The following is a 20,159-nucleotide window of genomic DNA, read 5'->3' on the forward strand; positions in this document are numbered from 1 at the left end:
CCGTACTTCCCCATAATGGGGAAGAGGGCAGAAGGTAACAAAAACGAAGTAAAAAGCGTGTGTTTGGAGCGAGAGAGAACGGAAAATCGATGGAAACAACGATGAGAAATAGGGACTCCTTGGCAGAAAGCCGCAACAGGAGCAATCGCTCTGAACCAGGACAGTCTTGCCGATCGGATCTGAAGTCTGATATTGCCGTCTGCGTGAATGGATGTGCGGCACTCGATGAACGGATGGAAGATGCTGGGCAGCGACGGATCGCCGGCCGAGGCGTACGCAGACGCCAGTGCACTCCGATTCGAGCTGTACCTGCATAGTATTAGGGTGGTCGCGCGGCAGGTACTGGCACACCTCTTATGGCCTTCGGCCGCCGCACACAAGTCCGGGGCAGCAGCGGCAGCAGCAATCTGAAGCCGCTACACCGCCACCGAGGCGCCGGGCAGCAGCAGGTCGGGCAGGTGGCGGGCGGCGGTGGAGGCGACAGCGACGTAGCGTCAGTGGGGCGCACCAGCCAAGCCAGCTCGGTGGGCCCAACGCGCGGTGGTTAAGCGCGCTGGTGAAACAGGGCGGGACAGCTACCGGTGACTCCCGCTGAAGTATGCCGACCAGAACCAGACAGGCCAGCGGTGCACCTCGTAGTCATGCTTTTGCGACCAGACGCACGCCAACCGTTGAAAGCTCACGAGATCACAAACTGCCCTGAACCTTAGTATAGCTATGTCCGTAAAGTTAGCGATTTATTGAGCGATTTTTACGGCGACGAGTTCCGATTTCCCTGAAAATGGTTTCAAGGTCAACTGTGGCATGAGAACGCCAAAAATGACCCTTATTTTGCAATAGCATGTGACCTTCTAGGTCAAAGGCTGGGTCAAAGGACGGGGAACTCGATATCACCCAAAAATTACCGGCCGATTTTCATCGTGCAAATGCCAGAATATTCAACACAGAAAAAACTAGTGTCCGTTCAAAAAGTCCTGACCTCTCAAGGTCACTCTTGAAGTTTAAACGCGGGCTGAAAGAACGGGGAACTCTATATCACCCAAAAATTACCGTCCGATTTTTAACTAACGAGCATCAAAACATTCATCACAGAAAGAGGTAAAAAAAAAATACCGTGCTTTTTCAGGAAACAGGCTTTTGGCGGTAAATATTTTATTTGTGTTTATGTTTTACTTGGGGAGGTAAGGTTAACTTCCGTAGAACATCGAGAATGCCTTGTAAAGTTATTGTGACTGTTTTTAGGGTGTCTTTTACAAATGAGGCGCGGTTAGTTGATATTTTCAAACGTTTCTCGAACATGTGATTGCATTGTTTTATGGGGCGCTGGCTTGGGCCGCGGCGAAGGCGTTTGGATTACCTTGCTTTTCTTCTGATAAGTTGCGCAGCGCAGCTTTCGTTTTATTCACATTATGCGGATTTTTTCGTTGCTCATTGTGTACGCTTTAGGTTTTCTCCAGATGTGTTCATGCGAGCGAAAATCAACATTGGTATGGATGCTTGTGTTCGAGCTTAAGTGGGTGAATTGGAGTGAAATGGTATGCATTAATTTCCTGAATGCTCGCAAATTTACCTAAAATGTAGTTTATCGATGTGTTGTTAAACCTACGAGCAACCATTTTGCAGCCCATGACAGATATTGACCAGGTCTTGACTGTGAAAAACAATGAAAAATAACCTATATATCAAGATCTGATCAAATTATACTCTGTACAGAGCTACATTTAATGTTAACATCATATACTTTTCTATCAATTTTTCTTGTGTTGCTTGATTTCTACATGCAATCCAGAAACAGTGAATCGTGCCGTGTGCGAGATATTCTCCGTGCCCCTCCCTCAGGGCAGTACAACACCGGGTACTCCAAAAGTTTTGACTAGTAGGTATCGACGCATACTATAAGTATACTAAAATCGGGGTTTACAACAGATTTAGTATGTTGTACCAAAAATTGGCAGTGCTGTGCTCGCGGCATTTTTGGTTTGTTTGCTGCGATATAACATTAGAGAAAAATCATTGTAAACCATTTGTTGTGTTTAAGGCGGTACATATCGTAAATAATCTTAAAACAGGTAGATTCATACTCCTACCTTCGAATTTTAATAACTACGATAGCGAGCTCCCGAGCGCCGCACGCACCCCACCACCTCGACTCCCCAGCGCCGTTTCTGCGTTGTCGTTGCGTAATTACAATATTTATGCTTATCGAGAAGCATAAAAAATGTAGAATATATGGGACAAGGTAACAATAATAATGCAATTAAGAACATTTCTGATAGCGTCTAGGTACGGCTTTGAAACGGACAGGCCAAAATAGTCCAGAACATAGCCTAAACTAGCCTAACCTAACCTAACCTAACCCAACCTAACCTCACCTAACCCCCCACCCTATCCCCTCCAACCAAGTGTCCCATTGGCATCCATGTTTCATGCCATATATGTGTACCGTATTTAGAAGTTTTGTTTTGCCGCCATATTCTCATTTTGCTTTTCATTCCCACCCAAAAACATCATATTTCCCACCATGTTGACCAATCTACAAACAATACGGAAGACTGCTTGGACACGCAAGAAACACATTTTAGTGGATTCTTGTTACCTTGGCCTCGTACATGTTTATGGTTCTTGATGCGCAGTAATGTTGTGATCACGCAGTAATGTTGTGACCACACGTAGAAATGGCGCCGGGGTCGTGGTTGCTGCCTTAAATGTTCATGCTACCTTAAATGACATATTCTGCCTTAAAAACGACGATTGATGTGCAGTGCTCTTTATTAACATGAGGCTGGATTTCGTTTTCTGGTGAATGTGGCACCAGGAAATTTTGTACTCCAGACTCTTGACTGGTAAGAATGGCAATTTTTGTACTCCAGACAAATGCTGCAGTCGCCCCACAAAGCAGACACCATTGCAAATGTATGAGCCTGAGTATAAGTACCAAGGCAGACAGTTTTGCTTTCTTGATAGCCAGGAGGGTGCATGAACTTTGCTTTCATTAAGTGAGTCATAACTTTCATTTGAATTCCAGGGACCAACCATATCGAGCACCAAGAAATGGAAACAAGCATCTGCAATCCTGCAGGAGCTGGCCAATCCAGGGCGTTCATGTCAATGCCCTTCATCATTGTATTACATGGGTTATATGCACTTGTACAAGCCTATGCAACTCCTGAATGGTGATGACAACTCATGTGAACTACTTCTGTGGGAATGAAATAAACTGAAATATGAAATGTGCTTGTTTTAAGTACCTACCGCTGCCACATACCCCGCATGTCATTACCTGTGAGGAAAATATATGGCGCACCTGAGTAAGACCGCATTCTCCACGACGCACACACCTACCGATACCTTCCAAGAAACGGACAAACATATCACGGCTCTGGCTCCCACCACGCGACGAACCCATCGCCTCCCGTACCCGAAACCAACGGCACCCCAGCCTCCTGCAACTGACGAGTGCATTTTCGAGCAGTGAAGGTCCGCGTCGCAACAGACACCTACAACAATATTCGTTCGACCAGAAAACCACTAGCAGCACCAAAATCATCGATAGCACATCTTTTTCAACTAGGTCATTCAAAGACTTGCCGAGCAAGAAGTCCAGCATGCCAACTATGCTCTTAACTTACCTCATATTAAGATAACATGTTAGCGATTTTACCAAAGGACGTGCATCTTGCAAGCAGTTTGGTGGGAAAATTCCAGATTGCAGCATTGCACATCCTTCTCAAAGCGCCTGTTTCATTCCTGCTCCTGCCATACGAGCCACCAATCACCATCCAACTTGCAATTAAACTAAAAATCATAGCATTCAAACACACCACATATCAGCACTTTTGAGATAGAATCATGACATGAATTGGGACCCAAATATCACTTTGTGGGCGGCACTTTTGGTGGTAACGGCTTCTTTTGGGTTCTTAAATGTCATCGGGAATTACGTTCCCAAAATGGGAGTTTGTGGCATGCAGCATTCCAAAACTTATTACCATTGTATAAATGATAGTACGTCAACCACCTTTTCAGCAATCGGTAAATGCCGGTCTTTGAAGATTCGAGGATATCTTACTTATTGAACAACGGTGTCATGTCTCCAGGCTCAACCAGTACCTATACTTGTAAGATAGAGATGGTCCATAACCCAGTGGGAAAAAATCGCAGTACTTGGTTGCCCTTCTCACGATGGGGCGTATGGGGAGACCCGGGGCGAACAAGCCGGAGTACAAGCCGTAGAACAGCAAGTTTTTCGCAAAGTTAGCCAAATTTAGTTGAAAAATGTACGTGTTTTGGCATCGCCCAGATACGGGCCTTCCTCAGAGGGTGTTGAAATGACATGATATGCCTTAGAATGAGAAATATCTATAGATTTGTAGTACATGTACTGCATTATCTCGGCGTTGTCTTGCGCCACCAGAAGATAATATATATTTGTAGGTGGAAAATAGCAACTTGAAATGCATGACTGTAAAGCTCTATGATTTTTCTACCACAAACTTAACAATTTGTGTTGGTGCAACTGCATAAATGGCTTTTCTTAGACTATTCATCACAGCCTGTCATTTCAGGACCGACCCGTGGTACTTGTACTTGGTTGCCCATTGACGTGTGCTAGAATGCCATCACAATGTCTGTGAATGCGCCAGAACTCCCGTGCATGGTTTGATTGTCTGTCTTGATGTGGTGAGAGTGGGGACGGCGGAGGGTGAGTGGAGCTGCTTGGGATTACGTGCATCGTAGTCGCGAGTTTGAGGCATTCAGTGAGGCAAAGTGGAATTGGTTGTCTTCAATTTTCACACAGCATGCATCCACACTTCTAAAGTTACTTGGGATTTAGCTTTGGACCGCTATTAAGTCATTCCAAAAAAGGTAAATAAATACCGGGGGACTGATCTATAAATGTTTACCGCTGCAGGCTGGTACAGAATCACCTTGGTATAACCTGCCCTACCTACAGCATGGTGGGTAGGTACATAGGTACTAAGATATCTATGTACAACATTAATGCTAGGCTTGGGTTTCCCATGTGGGATCAAATATGAGGCTGGCCTCTTCAGCCTGTGGTTATAATTGCTGTAACCTGACAGGTGGCAATGCTGCCACATTCCTTGCTGTCAGGTATAAGGTCTTGCAGTGACACTATTAAAATTGTCCCTACATAGGATCATAGGGAACTTGGAGAAGAGGAGAGGGATAACAGGAAGTGCAGGAAGAGAGGAGGAGCAGAAGTGGAGGAGGAGTGGAAGGAGAAGAGTGACAGAAAGAGAAGGTGAGGAACTGAAAGAGGAGAAGAGCAGAAAGAGAAGGATAGGAACAGGAACACTTTTGGTATGTTTATATTAATTATGTAAAGGTCAAAAGGACAACATGTTAGTGATGTCACATAGATAAGGCTTTCATAGTCAGTTGCAGCTGCCTAAGACTCATTAAAAAACCAGGGTGTGATGCACAGTGGTTGTCCACAATTAAGTTTGTCAGTAAGCAGAGGATGCACCTGATTTATCATTTTGATATTGTGTAAGTTTGCATGGAGATAGGTAATGATAAGTAACTGAGCTTTGTATGATGCACCTGTGAATGCATATGTATGAAGTTTTGTTGTTGACCTCTCTAACTGTATATTTCTTATTAACATGTACCATTACTAGATCTTTGCATGTATAGGTGAGCTAGGAGCACTACAGGGATATGGATGGGATCAGTGTGGCACCCTCACTCACAAGAAGTGCTCTGTTCCACTGAAATGCAAAATTGCATGCTGACACTAATTTTTGCCAGAAAAACATTGGGAAAATGTTGACCCATTAAAGGCAGTATGTGATGTACTCCAAGCAAGGCCCATTGTGCAGACACTCATTCCACATTAGACAGACCTTTGCTCGCAGGCAAGTTTGTACTCCGACCACAAAAAAATTGTACTCCGTCACCAGCAAAAAAAACTAAATTTCCCACCCTGGGCCGTAGGAATGTATACCCTGACCATAGCCTTTGTCCACAGTGGAATTGCCATCCATGAAATTGGTTAACCAGTAATTATGTCAGTTCAGCACAGCTGTGTGATTGCATTAGATGTGTTTATTGATGCATGAAAGGGGCACTATACTGTAATGAAAATGTTTGGTATGATGCAACATTGTGCACATACCTCATATGCCATTTAACCAAAGGAGTGATCCACTTTCACTGTTTAGAAAAGCTCATCTGATGTCAAAAATTGGCTGACTTCCAGCATAATTCAGTTTATGTGAAATTATGAGTTATGTTTTTTTCCAGATCAGAAGAATCCATGTGTGGGCTGTGCTGAGGGCGACCTCACCTCACTTCCACCCAATTTGTGCTTCTCATTGTGTCTGGACACCTCATTTTGATTAAATATTATTTAAAATTGTAGTTTTGTACTTTCCTTGAAAAGTCCAGCCAATGTCATCAGATGGTGCCTACTTAGTGTTTATTGTAATATTCTAGCAACAATATGAAAAGGGCAAGCCAACATTTGCTAGTGCATTTCAACACTGTTGGAGGACATCATCTCAAAATGCAATCACTCCATGCAACTGCATGCAGCATAAACCTGCCATTGAACAATATTCTGTGCTTGGTAAATGTATCCAATGTAAGAAGCAAATGTTGCACTTTATGTATTTAATGGGTGCAATGGTTTGAGTTGTATGTGAAATGTTGAGTTAGTCAGCAAAATAAATCATCTTTATGATTTATGCTAAGTCTCATGCTGAAATAATTAGATCATGTAGGATACAGGGCTATCAAATTCATTTCAACATCATAGAATGTCTGCTTATGCAAGGGAAGTTTTCAGATTTGTGATGTTTATAGAAACTGATGTTTTATGTCAAATATTGCAATATTCTGAATGCTAGCTGTAATCCTATCCTCAGCATCTGTAACCCTATCCTCATCTACTCTGAGATCAGTGGATGGAAGTTATAGTTAGAAATTACAAGGCTTGATGAGGAATAACACAAATTATGTCATATTGAAGTTCCAAATATTTATTTTGCAGGTCTTGTAATGTGAAAGCAAGCTTTTCAGGTTCAGTTATTCAGTATAGCCAGTGATAAAATGTTTGTATTCGCCTTATGCCAAAAAGCCTTTCATGCGAATGGTTTTTAAGGAGCATGGCCATAGGTCTGTCAGGTGCTTAAGCTCTTCAAGATCAATCAAAGAAGTTTTATAAATTGTGTCATATCAGGGCCTTTGTGCAGTACAGGTCGCCACTATGGCACTTATCATTATAATGGTTACCATCTCGCTTTTAAGCACAACTGCTTTCCAATCAGCGGTGCGTGCAATGTTGCCATGTTATTGCTGCTGCGCTGGTGTTGAGACAGCAATGCCGGCCCTGCACAACAGTGGCCGTCAGCATCACAACTTAAGACCTAACACACTGCCTGGTCCTACCTCTGGGCGCGTTGGACGGCCAGTTTTGGACCGCTACCGTCGCGATAAGTTCCATGCGTCATACACAATAATGCTATGCACCCCAGGCATAACACCTATCAGGTATATTTTTTAGATATAAAAAGATCTCGTGCATTTCTTGTAATAACTCGGGGCACGTTTCACAGCACAACAGATGCATCTTCAGGCTATACATAATATACCTGTATATGCATACTTATATATAATTTATGTATTTATATATATATATATATATATATATATATATATATATTTATGTATATATTATATATAATTAATTTATATATATATATATATATATATATATATATATTCAGAGTATTGTTGCACTCAATGGTTCTGGGGCCAATCAGTGGCCGTACGCACTCCGTGTTCCATCTCAACTCTGCTGAAAAGAGTTGGCGGCAGTAGGATTCGATCTCGCGCCTGGACATCTCGGTGTGTGCATTGGTCTACGCTTTGCGTGATAGCTCGAAAATGAGTGCCGCGGCGCACACTTTTTATCCAGGAAATCGAAGGAGAATTGTTCACACTTCATTTCTACGCATTTTTCATGCATATATATGCTCAAGATTTAGAAAGCCGTGGGCCTGAAGGTCATTTTAACATGCGAGCCCTGTGGCTAGTCGTGAAATGTGCGCCGTTGCTGCCATATTTTATGCTAGACTTCGGACCCCCGCTTTCCATGGTACGTCGAGAGATACTGTTGTTTTGGGCGCGGGATCGGGCCCGGTGTGTGAGTTCGTTGGTGTCGTTGAACTGGAGGTGAGTTTAACATGTATTGGTGAGCAGCAACAGACCTGGGCACTGAATGCATTGCAAGAAAATATTATGTGGGATATGGTAGAGAGATCCGGCTGTAACCCGCAGGCAGTATCCCTCGTTCAGTCCCGAGTCGTGAGTGTGGCGCGCGATACTGTCGAAATTGCAGGAACTGCTTGCTTTCATCTGACGTCGCTCACAAAGAACAAGTTTTTGCATTTCTTCCATTGTATATTTGTGGACAACAAAATGTCTTGGAGCTAAAAACACCAAGAAACACCCAAGTTTCAGATACTGGTAGGGGGTGACAATACTGAGCTTTTAACTGGTGTGGTTAGGTATGTTAGGGACTGCTTGTAGATGCTCTTGATTGTGTGGCTGGCACTTGCTGGGCTGGTTGCACCTGAGACTGCTTGGATGCTGTAGTGTACTATCTTTTTCTACTCAGTTATTGACTTATGGGACATCAGCTGCCTCTGTTATTTGCACTCCTGTTGTTTAGAAAATTTGTCAACAAGACTGGGAACAGAACTATGTCATCAGACTGTCATCAATGTTCTAATGACTTAGAATGCTTATTAGTTGCATACAGGACCCATATGATGTAGGTATGCTTCACACATCCAATACAGGCCCTGTGGGCCACCTTTCCATTGTCTAAGACACTGTGACCAATGCTCAGCAATTTTAGGACCCCACTTCTGATATACTTTTTTGCCACAGTAGCTTCCTTCTCCTCCAGTTTCTTTTTTGTTGTTTGTTGTGCTTGGGCTTCAACAGTAAGCTGGTCATTGCCACCACCATTCTGGTGTGGCAGGACTTCAGCTGTTGGGCTAGGCTCATGTCTGGTCCCACTTGTGGAGGGTTGTGGATGTTCAGCAGTAGCAGTAGGGGTCTTCTCCTGCCATGCTGCTCCTCTTCATCATTTGTTTCAGGACCATAATGCCAAGCTTCTGAGGTGGTGTCACCCATGCTGTTGTCTGGGCTTGAAGGTTGGTGGGAAGACTACCACCCTATGGCGAACAGCATGAAGGGGCTAGGTGCGAACTGTGGACAGTTGTCATTCACTAGCAGATTAGGAATGTTGTGTCTGGTGAACTGACCCTTGAGTATAATGACTGTAGCTTGCGAGGTCAGCACAGAAGCAGTTACTTCAAGTTTTTTTTGCAGAAAACACTTGTGGCCACCTCTTTCCCTGTTAATTTGGATTTGTCCATCCTTTGACTGACTTTCATCCAGTTTTCTCCCCATCATCCTTCCTTTCCCTGCCAGCTCCATGAGAGGATGGCCCTCACATCCCTGGTTCCAGCAGCCCAAGCTGGAGCACCAGGTACAGAATCTTTTTGGTGATGAGGTTGAGGGGCAGTTTCCCCAGCTTACCAATAAGCCTGGTATAGTGGGAGCTTGTACCGGGTCTCATGCCCTTAGCCATACTTGCAAATTATCTCTTATTGTATTTTAAAGCAAATTTTGTTAAAGCCTTGTAGGCATCATATTGGTACACTGGTTGCCGCATATCATGCCCTATAGCCAGCACACAACTGGAGGACTGGGGGAGAAACGTAGAAACCCCTCGCTCATCTCATGGGTTCTGCTCTGATTGCAGCACAGTGGTTTAATACGTCCTCATTTAAGAATTATGTGTGGGTGCCTGGATCTGCAAACCTCGAAAGCACTCACTTTGTGTTCTGTTAACGCTGTAGCCGTTTCTTACGAAACTCTGCAAAGGTGCGTCTAACGCAAGAAGTGTGTTACGTTGCCCAGGGTTATCACAAATATATCTTATATGTTACGGATGTATTTCATTTCCATAGTTGCGGCGCTCAGTTCAGCAATGAATCGGCGAGAGAACATGGCATTACGGCCAAAGAACTTGCCTACACTATAAAAAACAAAAACAACAGCAACAAGTGGCACAAAACAATAAGTCACTTCGATAGAGGAAGTTTTGCATGGCTAAATTATGACAATGTGCATAACTCCTTACCGCATCCTCCAGGTCCACTTTACTGCATTGCGCCATATCTAACGCCCCGCGGCTCAAACAGGCGCTCGATTTTCCAAGAGTGCTATAAATTAAGAAGTCGAGTTATACACATCTGAGATGATAGCTGTCAGAGCATTCCGAAACTGGTCTCACCTTTGTTGATGATTCACTTGACTTCTATACAACCAAAAGAACCCGTGTTTTTGCTGAACTGAGCGAGTTATGGCCACCGTCTTAACATGAGCATATGGAAAAGTGAGTACCAACGCCGATTTTTAAAACTAGCCAGCTCCATGTTTTTTGGTGAGTATCGAAAAGAATACAAAACCTCCCCCCCCCCCCCTGAGAAGTACGTTTAATTTTGTCCACAAGACCAAGTGCAGAAATCCGTGATGGGCAGCTCGTCCGGCTTGCCGGAAGCTTGGTCAGTTGGGGGCCCGTTTTGGTTCTGGTGCCGCTAGCCATCTGTGCGAATTGTCGGTTTTGCAATTTAAAGCCAGTTTTGCGACATTCCCAAAGGGGCTTATCGTAGGTATCATATGTGTGCGCAGACTACTATAAGGCATATAATCCAGCCAGCCAGTACAATTGAAGAGTCTGGGGAAGTGGTGTGGGACAACCGCTTAAAGAGAATGTTTCACATTTGAGGATATTGAAGCAAGCATCAGATATGATGAAACAAGCCCACCGGTATCTATTGGTATGCTTTTTAAGTGGAAAAGACAGCTATAGATAGCACCATTCTCTGTTTAGTAAGGATGCTCCTAAGTGCGTCATGGTTTGACTACGTCATCGTAACTTACATAACATTGATTGAGAGCCAATTGACGGTCGTTACATCTGGAAAGCACGCTCACGAACGTCAGATGTAAACGCATCGACAACTGTATTGTTTGGCCTTGATCGTTGCATGGCTTATGGAATGGCAGGATTTTAATGACGTTATAATGACGTGATGAATGGCAAGGTGACTTTGATTTACTCCCCCGGTATACCTTTCCCCATTTTAGCGAGCGTGTAGCTCAGAAAGTGGAGAGGTATGGGTTATCAGAAGGGCAAGATTGTGAACAGCACCAAAAGGTCTTCAGGATGGCTATTTCAGTTTTAAACCGTACATAAATTTGAAACACTTTCTTCAGCACTGAAGCTCATTTGTTACGTTGCGGTTCCATTAAGCCATCGAGCACACGCTCATTAAAGAGATCAAGTCTTCTTCGATATGCGAATCGCGAAACACGAATTTGTATTTTACGGTCGTAACTATTTTTCACTCAACACTGCGAATGGGCACTGTACACGAGGGGTGCGGCAAATCGGCCAGGGCTATCACAAATTTATCAAAAACGTGTGCCCCAGATTCACTACATTTCTACAACGGTGGTGAAGCGTAGTTTAAACGGCGTAAACGGCATTTCTATGGCGTTTTTTCCATGCGCATGGTTAAAACTTAATATGGTGCATGATCCAGAGCTCACCTAACGCAACCCCAGAACGGACGCACCTAGTGGCTCCAGGGCAGATGCCTCTCCTTTACATAATTTATTGCGTGGATAATTGCGCAAACTGATGGAAACGAGCAGCGGACAGTAAGCTCCCCAGGTGTTTTATGCCATGTAAGAATTTTCGCGCGCGTGAGGAGTGCCGAGCTGGTTTTCAGTGAAGAAATTGTGTGGAGTGGTATCTCCCCCCCCCCACGTGCACATTATACACTTTAAAGAGACGTTCCAATTCCCAAGAGTGCTATAAATTTCAATCAATGAAATAATCACGTACTAACCACGTCGGCTGGACCAAGCGCAGAGCTACTGCACGGAAAAACCGCCAGGACGTTGTTATTAATACCAGATTTTAAATACAATGTTTATCAAGCAGTAGCCACAGGTCGAAATGAACCACAACCAGTTTGTTTTTGCAAACTGGTCCTACCTTTGCGGAAAAGCCATTTCTTGACTACTTTGCAAGCAACAACAAAACGTGAATTTGGCCAAAATGCTGTGGACCTGTGAAAATGAGCAAAATTTAAAAATGCAACGAGGGTGGCTAAGTAGATTTATTCGGGAGAAAACTATCACTCCGATTCCCCCATATCATGTTTCACTGTTTTCACCGCCATGTACTGTTTCGGCGCGTGTGATCACTGCGGCTGCTGTGGCCACACCAATCGACATCGGGCTTGGTCTGGCGTCATACACGGACGTGCTGGGATGGTTCCGCCATGACGTAGCGGAAAGCGTCATTGTTCTACGGTCGCTGGAAGGCAACCACAGCGATCGCAAACGCCACTGTGACGCAATGCGGTGCGTTTTATACAATGCAAGGTTTCCGCATTGGAGTATTATATGCAGGATCAGTAAGTGTTTACAAAATGGCTCGACTTTGGCCGTGTCCCTATTACTGGCAGCTGAGATTTCGAACATATATTCTGGTTCAACAGGAGGGGAAAACAGGTATGTGGAATTCATTGACGGCTGTGACAAACTGTGACAGACAGTTCAGTGACAGCTGTGAACGGCTTGCGTTCCTGCTTTGCCTGCACATTGCTCTGGGGTTTGCACCCGGCCTTGGACCTTACCGAAATAGTCGCCAACATGTGGCACATGTTGATACCGGCCTTTTGCGCCTGGTAACGCAGTACAATAATAGCCTGATGTCTCCTTCGTAAAATACGCATGGGAGGTTATTCTGGGTCACATTTATAAGCTTCCACCCAAGTTGTTTTCCCTATGGCGAAAACAGATTACTCATGCGACATATTTTCTACGCGATTGCTGAGTCGAGATCAAGTCTACCGTCCGGTTGCCTTAGGGCATCGCAGGCTGCTAGGGGCTTGGGGCTCGAGAAATCCGACTTTATAAGCATAATTAACCCATTATCATTCGAGCATGGTCGGCGTTAGGATTGTGAAACCGAATTGTAGCATCTGAAGCAGATGCGAGGCTCCCCATTTATTTGGAGGGGCTCCAGCCCCTTCCCTACCCCCCCCCCCCCCCCCCAACTTTGGCCCTCCCCCACCCCAACTTTGAGAAGAAGAGAAGAAAGGCCAAATCCGGGAAGAAACCTGTTTGTTGGCGCAGTTTTAGGGTATGTTTCATTGTTCACAGCTCTGCCCCCCACCCATCCACCCTTAAACTTATTGTGCGAAGCTACGCCCTGGCATGGGACCAGCCTTTTGTTTGTGCTACTTTTATGGTGGAAATGTGTAGAGATTTTTCCGCCATGCGCAGTCACGTGCCGCGGGGCCCCAGTTGTGGTTACGTGGCCGTGAACCAATGGGAGGCCGACGTGGACTGGGTTAGCCCGGGCGAATTTATCTGGTGGGGATGGTCTAACAATTGGGCCCAATTGTAGACTGCAAGGTAAGATTCGTGCTCCGCTCCTCTTGCCTTGACTTTGAGTCAGTGGTTCGGACGTGGCGGTGGAAGACGGTTCTGGGGGAAGGCGGTCCTGATCTCCGCGTGGTCCGCCGCAAGGAACACTCCCTGATGGTCGCCGCTGCCTGGACTTGGCGCCAGTGGTTCTGGCGGAAGGCCTCCGACCGTCGTCTGATTTGCCGCTCGAGGCACCCATTCCGGACCCATATCGTGAGTCAAGCTGGCGGGGTGTGCTGCTGTAGCGTGCTTGCCCTAACCTGCGGACCATGTTGCTTACAAACTCACCAGGGGCAAATATTCCGCTGGCTCTGAGGCGAGGCAGCGCAGGCGGCTTCAGTCCAGTCGAAGTCGATGAATTTGCAGATCATTGTGGCTTTGCAACTGTGACCAAAGCATCGAGAAAACACAAATATTTTGGGCGGATATTGATCACGGCATGCATGTACGGCTGTGCTATAATCATGGCCCGAGCTCGCTGTTCGGGCCACGTTGTCGTCCGTTGGAGATCGCCCGTGAGCAGCTAACGTGGGCCGCCCTTTGTGCTGATCAAATGCACACCTATGGGCGGGAATGGTACGGGATGTATTACTGAGATGTAACTGGTACGTTCGTGAACACAGTGCAGTTGTTGTGATGTCTATGTCTGGTCTGATTGCCATATGTGCCTTTAAACGCTCCCAAAACGGGGAACTTATGGTGTGCTTACGGGCGCGCGAGACCGCCTCCACACACGGACATTATTTTTTAAACCAAGGCGATTGATGTACTGAGGTGAGAACATGCCGGTCTCGACATTTTGACCCGGTGTTGATCCTTATTCTTCACAGTTTGCAGGGAGTGTTTCACATTTTTGTGGGGTTTTCAACTGAAGAGCCACCTTGAAGGTAGAAGTATGCTAATAGATTTAAGTGAGCTTATTGAATCACATCTGGTGCTTGATTCAATATCTTCAAATGAAGAGCATTCCTTTAAGCCATTTCAGAAGTTGACCTGGTTTATGTGAATAGGATGGTTTCATGTAAATAGAGTGAGTTTTTTATGGTCACATTGCAGGAGAAACTCGTCCAATGGAGCTGCTCCCATCCAAAAGCCTAGCTTTTTATACAGCGTGCTATTTCAACAATTGCGTTTTTACAGCCGAAAACTGAAGCCACATTCATTGTTCGTAAATATGTTACCTTCTGCGAAGTGTGACAGCCGAATCATATGGAGCGTCAGGCCAAGCTTCGCCTGGGACCCAAATGATTGATGATCCAACGTGCGATGTGGTCCAGAATCTTGCAAATGATGAACGTCGTGGGACGTCATGTCTTGACCGCTAAGGTCATGTTGACACTATCACCAGATAGCGCGCATCGGCTTAGTAAGCCTTGGCATCATACAGTTGGTGCGTGAAGTAGCTCAATGTCTGTGTCATTGAAATGTGAGGGATAGTTCACCTGGTCCCGTTGCTTGTTGGCTAGCAGTTTGGTGGCCCGTGGGACGTTCAGTATATGGGTTCTTTTAGGAAAGACTTATATATATGCTCCCTGCCAGCCTCCCACATGTCTTACCGTGTTCCTCCCATCCAAGCGGCGCTGCCGCTCTTCACACGAGGCGCCGCGTGGCTGGAAGTCTCGTGACTTATCCACACAAATATATCCTTATTCTTGCAGATGGTGCAAACCCGGGCCTTTCAATTGAATTGGCTAATAAGACGCTAGGTGACCAACAACCGAACGCTGTGTTTGGTCAACAACATATGCTAAGACGGTATTTTGCGGCCGTTTGGGGCGTGGGCGTACTGCAGACGCTCAGCTCAGCGCTCCTGTCTGGATTGGCTGAGCTGGACGTCGTGGCGTACTGATGTTTGTGGGATACGCGAGTCCGCATAATGGCAGTATGTAGCTGAGAACTAATGTCCTGCGGGCATGCACACATGGGTGGAGAAATATGTTTGAAGTTTGCTCTGACGGGTAATTTTGACCTAGAAATATATATATATATATATATATATATATATAGTATATGTATACATGTATATATTTATATATAGTATATATCGGTGTGGAAAATCCACACCAATCTGTAAACGCACATACTGCGTATTCTGAAGGCTGCCACATTGATGTTGCAAATGTTACAGAGTGATTTCTGATAGTTTATTTAAATTATAAATAAATAATAATATTTAAAAAAGAAAATATTTCATGAAAAAAAAATTATGAATGCAACCTGTGTTGTGGCGTGTTATGACGTGTGATGACGGACGTGTTCTGCGGTTTTTGACATGTGCGATCATTTCTTACGGAGCTGGTTGTTTGGTATAGCTCAGAAACTGGCAACAAATCTCATAGGTTAAAAGTGTATGAAGATTTTCCAGGTGTCTTGTAATATACTTGCATGGCATGCTACTCTTGGTATGACATGAAATGATATTGCGTGGTACCTGTTACAGAGTAACATGGTATGTTACTCCGCATGCTGGAAGGTTGCTTTTAGTGGAAATGTTGCGGACAATGCTATTTGGAATAAACGGGGGGCGTGACTGGAAGTCGGCATGGATTCCGCACCAGCTGTCAAGGTTCTCTGGTGCTTTTCACACCTAACCCAAAGGAAATGCTGCTCATGCATGCTTGTAGACTAAAGGGCGTCATTGTCGGGACTTCCTGCTGACAACGACATATTTCAGATAGAGGTGAATGGGTTCCGGAGAATCAACAATGGTTGCCCCGGAAGTTAAACAGGCTGTGGACAAACTCATCAAGTCAAACAAAGTGATGATGTTCTCCAAGTCATCCTGCCCTTATTGCAGGATGGCAAAGCAGGTATGCTGATAGCTAGTAACTTTTCGCCGGCGTGTTTGTGCCTCAAAAAGGTTCATAAGCGATCACGATCCCAATGTGATAACCATGCTAAAAACTAATCGTGTTGTACTGCCCCCGCTTCCCACGGGATGAATGGTAACCGTTCCACTGCTGTGTTAATGCCCCGTCTCTGCATCTCGTTTACACCTGACCCTCACCTTTGCGTTAGCTTTCGGTTGCGCCACGAGGCAGTCATGAGATGGACAAAAGTGCCCAGGTCATGTTGCTTCTAGCGTGTCGTGCAGAATGCCTCCGGAGGTTTGCCTTACCGCCTCCACACCACCACACTGTCGGTGCACCTCTTTGTGAGTAAAACAAAAGCCGTCACCCGGTTAAAAGAAAGCCTCACTTGTCTTGATATACAGATTTTGAACATTAATTTGCTGAATTGAGCTGTTATCCGAAAGAGCTTGGGGCTACAAAAATCCTTAGCCTGTTTGGTGAGGTGTGGTGTGAAATCGTCTGCCCCTTGCGTCCTTGGCAAGCTATTATTTCGTAAGGTCGGAGGACCCAGTGTATTTCATAAAATATCTCGGGCGAACTAATCGCCTAAGATTTTAAGATATCAGAAATCTCCTGCTGAGCATCAAACACTGTGGCTAAATTTCAGGATCACTTAGCTCGGGCCATTCCACTATGCACAAGGATGTGTATATAGGCAGAACTTGGCATGCGCATTTAAAATTCGTAGGGACTAAGAAGAAATCGAACCCCGGTGTCCCAAATTTCTGAAATGTACACATGTGTACACTTCTGATGTAATTTTTGTGGGCATTTTTCGGTCAACGTCCAAATATTTACCTGCAGCTGGGCAGCAAATTCGCATAGGTTTGGAACGTTATGTTGCAGGTGGTTGCAAATCTGCTGGTAGCGGTGACTTAATGACATCGTTTTCACAGGTTTTTAACGAGATTGGGGAGAATTTTGGCCTTGTAGAGCTAGATCAGCATGAAGATGGGAGCAGCATGCAGGACTACCTTGGCCAGCTCACTGGTGCGCGGACGGTAAGATGGTCTGGATGTGGCGGCGGGCTTCAGGTTCACATGGGGTTAGGTTGTAACCAGCGCAGTCCCGTGCTCAACCACTGCTGCCTCCACGGTCGAGGAAGCGCTTGTTATGGCGGCCCAGTCCGACCCGGAGCAAGACTATATTTACAAGCTTAGCTCTATGCAACTAAGCAGCCTGCAGTTTTCTGCAGGAAGCTGCACGGTGTGTGATCATCTCGTACGCGGAGTGGAGGCTGGGGGTTGTTTCTTCATCACGGCAAAGAACTTTGCAAAAGTATATGAGCGGTAGAATTTGTTCAGACTATAAAAACGTATCCTCTTTATTACCAGCGCGATCTGGAAACGCAGGGTGTTGTGTGAGCGATGACCATAACAAGAACAGTGTAGCTGTAGCGCCAACGCAACCACTGCGGTTGCCGGCGCTTTATGAGAGCTTTGGCGACATACAGCGCTTGATCGCCACTCACCAACACAAAAGCAACCAGTTGGACTTGCAGAATAGGACTTCGCATCTTTTTTTCTATGCGTACTTAATCTGACTTCATTTTGTGCCGTCAGGTACCCCGCGTGTTCATCCGGGGTCAGTGCATCGGAGGCGGCTCCGAAACGCAGAGTCTGTACCGCAGCGGACAGCTGAAAACCATGCTAGCCTGAGCCGCTCCTGAATGTCACGGGACCGCGCATTGAAGGCTTTCATGGCCAGCGACGATCGTGCTCCTACTGCCTTATGTGCTCGTTGAATACGTCTATGTCACAGGTGTGCGTTGGATGTGTTTTCTTCATCACTTCTGAATATGCACAAACTTAGTTGATGCTAAACTGTGGCCTTTTGCGCTGATGATCTGATGTGCTTCAGCTCGGTGGAATGCTAATGTCGGAAAGATATTGCGGCTAGTACTACAGAAGACATAGAAAATTCTGCCGGCCATTCTGAGTCCTGCTGGGGACATGTCATGTTCGTTACCAGTTATCCATCTAAATATATAAAACGTTAATTTTCGTGCCGCTTTTCAACGCATTGCTTGCTAAAGCACACCTGATGCCTTGACATCTCGAGTAAGTACTCATCTCGATACCACCCGCACCCGGCATCGACTCACAGGCGGATGATTTATGGCTGAATGTAGCCACAAGTTCACCTCGTTTTGCGGAAGAACATAGTTAAAACTGAAAATGATCGGTTTATCGTAGTAGGGCCTATTTTGTGGCTTGTTAGCTCAGCTCCGTTGATATGTCGCTACAGTGCTGACCTTTTCGTTGGCTCCGTGGGGAGGCGATGACATGCCAGAAAGCTAGGTCTGTAAATAATGTCTGCCATTTTAGCGCAGAATAAGATTTTGAACTTGGATTGGGTGCTGGTGACTGCTTTCAGTAAGAAAGCGCAATAAGCTTCACCAACGTCGTGCCCATTTTTGTGGAAGCTTTACAGTTGATAACAATTGTTTTTCCAGATGGAATAATGCTTGGGATGACCGTCCACGTTCGGTGCTTTAGTATGTAGCCAACATTTCGGCCAGTGAATTCTCAGGCCGTCGTCTGCTGTCATTGGGCGTAAAGAACCGGATTTAGTTGCTTCCAGCTAGGTATACGCCCCACCCCGAATATGTACTTGGAATTTCCTGATCCGACCACGGTCTGCTGAGCGCTTCCAGTGTTCTCCCGCTGAGCTTGCTGGGAAGATAATCATCCCAAAAATCTGAATCCCAGAAACCCGGAGTGGACCTGCCCTACTTATTGTGGTAGACATTAGGGCGCCAAACTGGCATGAGAACACCGACGTTCAAATCCTGGCAATGCCAAGGAAGAAATTCGGGTTGTAGGACGCTCATGGCCGAAAGCCGGACAGCATCCAGCCGTTTTCTGAACCCAATCACACCTGACAACCGTCCGGACATTAGCCTGCTGAAATCTTATGTCCGAACAGTCATTCAGTCTATGATGATTTAGTCATCAGTCATTCAATCCGTGATGACCCATCGTGTCAACCATTTCTTTGAACACAGGCCATGCGGTAATTGAGATAAACCGTGGATATTCCATAGGGCACCATAGTTCTTAACGTCTGGTCATTCGATCCAGCCGATTGTACTGGAGGCGAATGGAATGAGCTGTCCGAAATGGGGTCTTTCGATCTTAGAACCATGCGGTTTTTCCATCTACACGCAGTCTCACACCCGGTATTACCGTCTGTTTAACAACACAGCCTGTGTAGACATTCTGTAACTCCACTCGTGGTCTAATGACGTCGTGGCTTTGTGCTGCCCCGGCTTACCCTGTCCGTCCCGGCCCGGTCGGTGCTGATGTGTGATGCACTGTCACGCTATCCCCCCTCCAAACAAGCCGCGATGTCGGCTGGTACTGTTGTGTCCTTGGTAGGCATTGTCTTCGACAGGAATCTCCAGCGGGAATTGGGCTGTGCGGGTCAGAACATCTGGCGCCAAGCGAGGGACACACACTGACAAACGTGACCGGATCGAAGACTGCAAAAGGTGTTGGCCGGGCGTTCGTGGGCGGACTCGCGAGCCAACCACTCACGCCACCATATCACGCGCCGGTCTTCACCTCCGAGCTGATGGCCGTTATCAAAGCGCTAGGGGTTATTTAGGCAGGGGATGATTCATGGCACCTCATTTTGACACTCTGAGTAACCTGTTAGACTTGAAGGTTCTTGCTCCACCATGTCCTCCTTTACAGGACTTTTTAAAACGTCTCAGCGATTGGACCGAGCCGAAAAGAAGATAACGATTTT

The 20,159-nt window shown here is 45.7% G+C and overlaps 1 protein-coding gene across 4 annotated transcripts; it reads left to right on the top strand.

The window, feature by feature from the left end:
- The first annotated feature begins 4,687 nt into the window (after window positions 1-4,687).
- Window positions 4,688-18,410, top strand: LOC119103898 (glutaredoxin-1). Of its 4 annotated transcripts, XR_005094834.1 has the most exons (5): window positions 4,688-4,702; window positions 5,160-5,266; window positions 16,229-16,364; window positions 17,303-17,407; window positions 17,969-18,410. XR_005094834.1 is itself a non-coding variant. In XM_037227587.1 (4 exons), the coding sequence occupies exons 2-4, from the start codon at window positions 16,239-16,241 to the stop codon at window positions 18,062-18,064; spliced, it is 327 nt and encodes a 108-aa protein (XP_037083482.1). In that variant the 5' UTR covers window positions 5,094-5,266; window positions 16,229-16,238; the 3' UTR covers window positions 18,065-18,410. The 4 variants fall into 4 exon arrangements, 3 of the variants coding, with proteins under 3 accessions (XP_037083482.1, XP_037083484.1, XP_037083485.1); XM_037227587.1 differs by lacking the exon at window positions 4,688-4,702 and having other exon boundaries at window positions 5,094-5,266; XM_037227589.1 differs by lacking the exons at window positions 4,688-4,702; window positions 5,160-5,266 and adding an exon at window positions 8,103-8,202.
- Window positions 18,411-20,159: the final 1,749 nt, after the last annotated feature.

Source organism: Pollicipes pollicipes, unplaced genomic scaffold (genome assembly GCF_011947565.3).
Source record: "Pollicipes pollicipes isolate AB1234 unplaced genomic scaffold, Ppol_2.1 Scaffold_5724;HRSCAF=6776_pilon_pilon_pilon, whole genome shotgun sequence".
Lineage (NCBI taxonomy): Eukaryota > Metazoa > Arthropoda > Thecostraca > Pollicipedomorpha > Pollicipedidae > Pollicipes > Pollicipes pollicipes.

What these genes read in the sequence shown, in the direction of transcription:
- LOC119103898 (XM_037227587.1), top strand. Translation starts at nt 16,239, where the DNA reads ATGGGTTCCGGAGAATCAACAATGGTTGCCCCGGAAGTTAAACAGGCT. An exon ending in ATTGCAGGATGGCAAAGCAG is followed by an intron (nt 16,365 to 17,302) that starts GTATGCTGATAG and finishes TCGTTTTCACAG; the next exon opens with GTTTTTAACGAGATTGGGGA. An exon ending in AGCTCACTGGTGCGCGGACG is followed by an intron (nt 17,408 to 17,968) that starts GTAAGATGGTCT and finishes TTGTGCCGTCAG; the next exon opens with GTACCCCGCGTGTTCATCCG.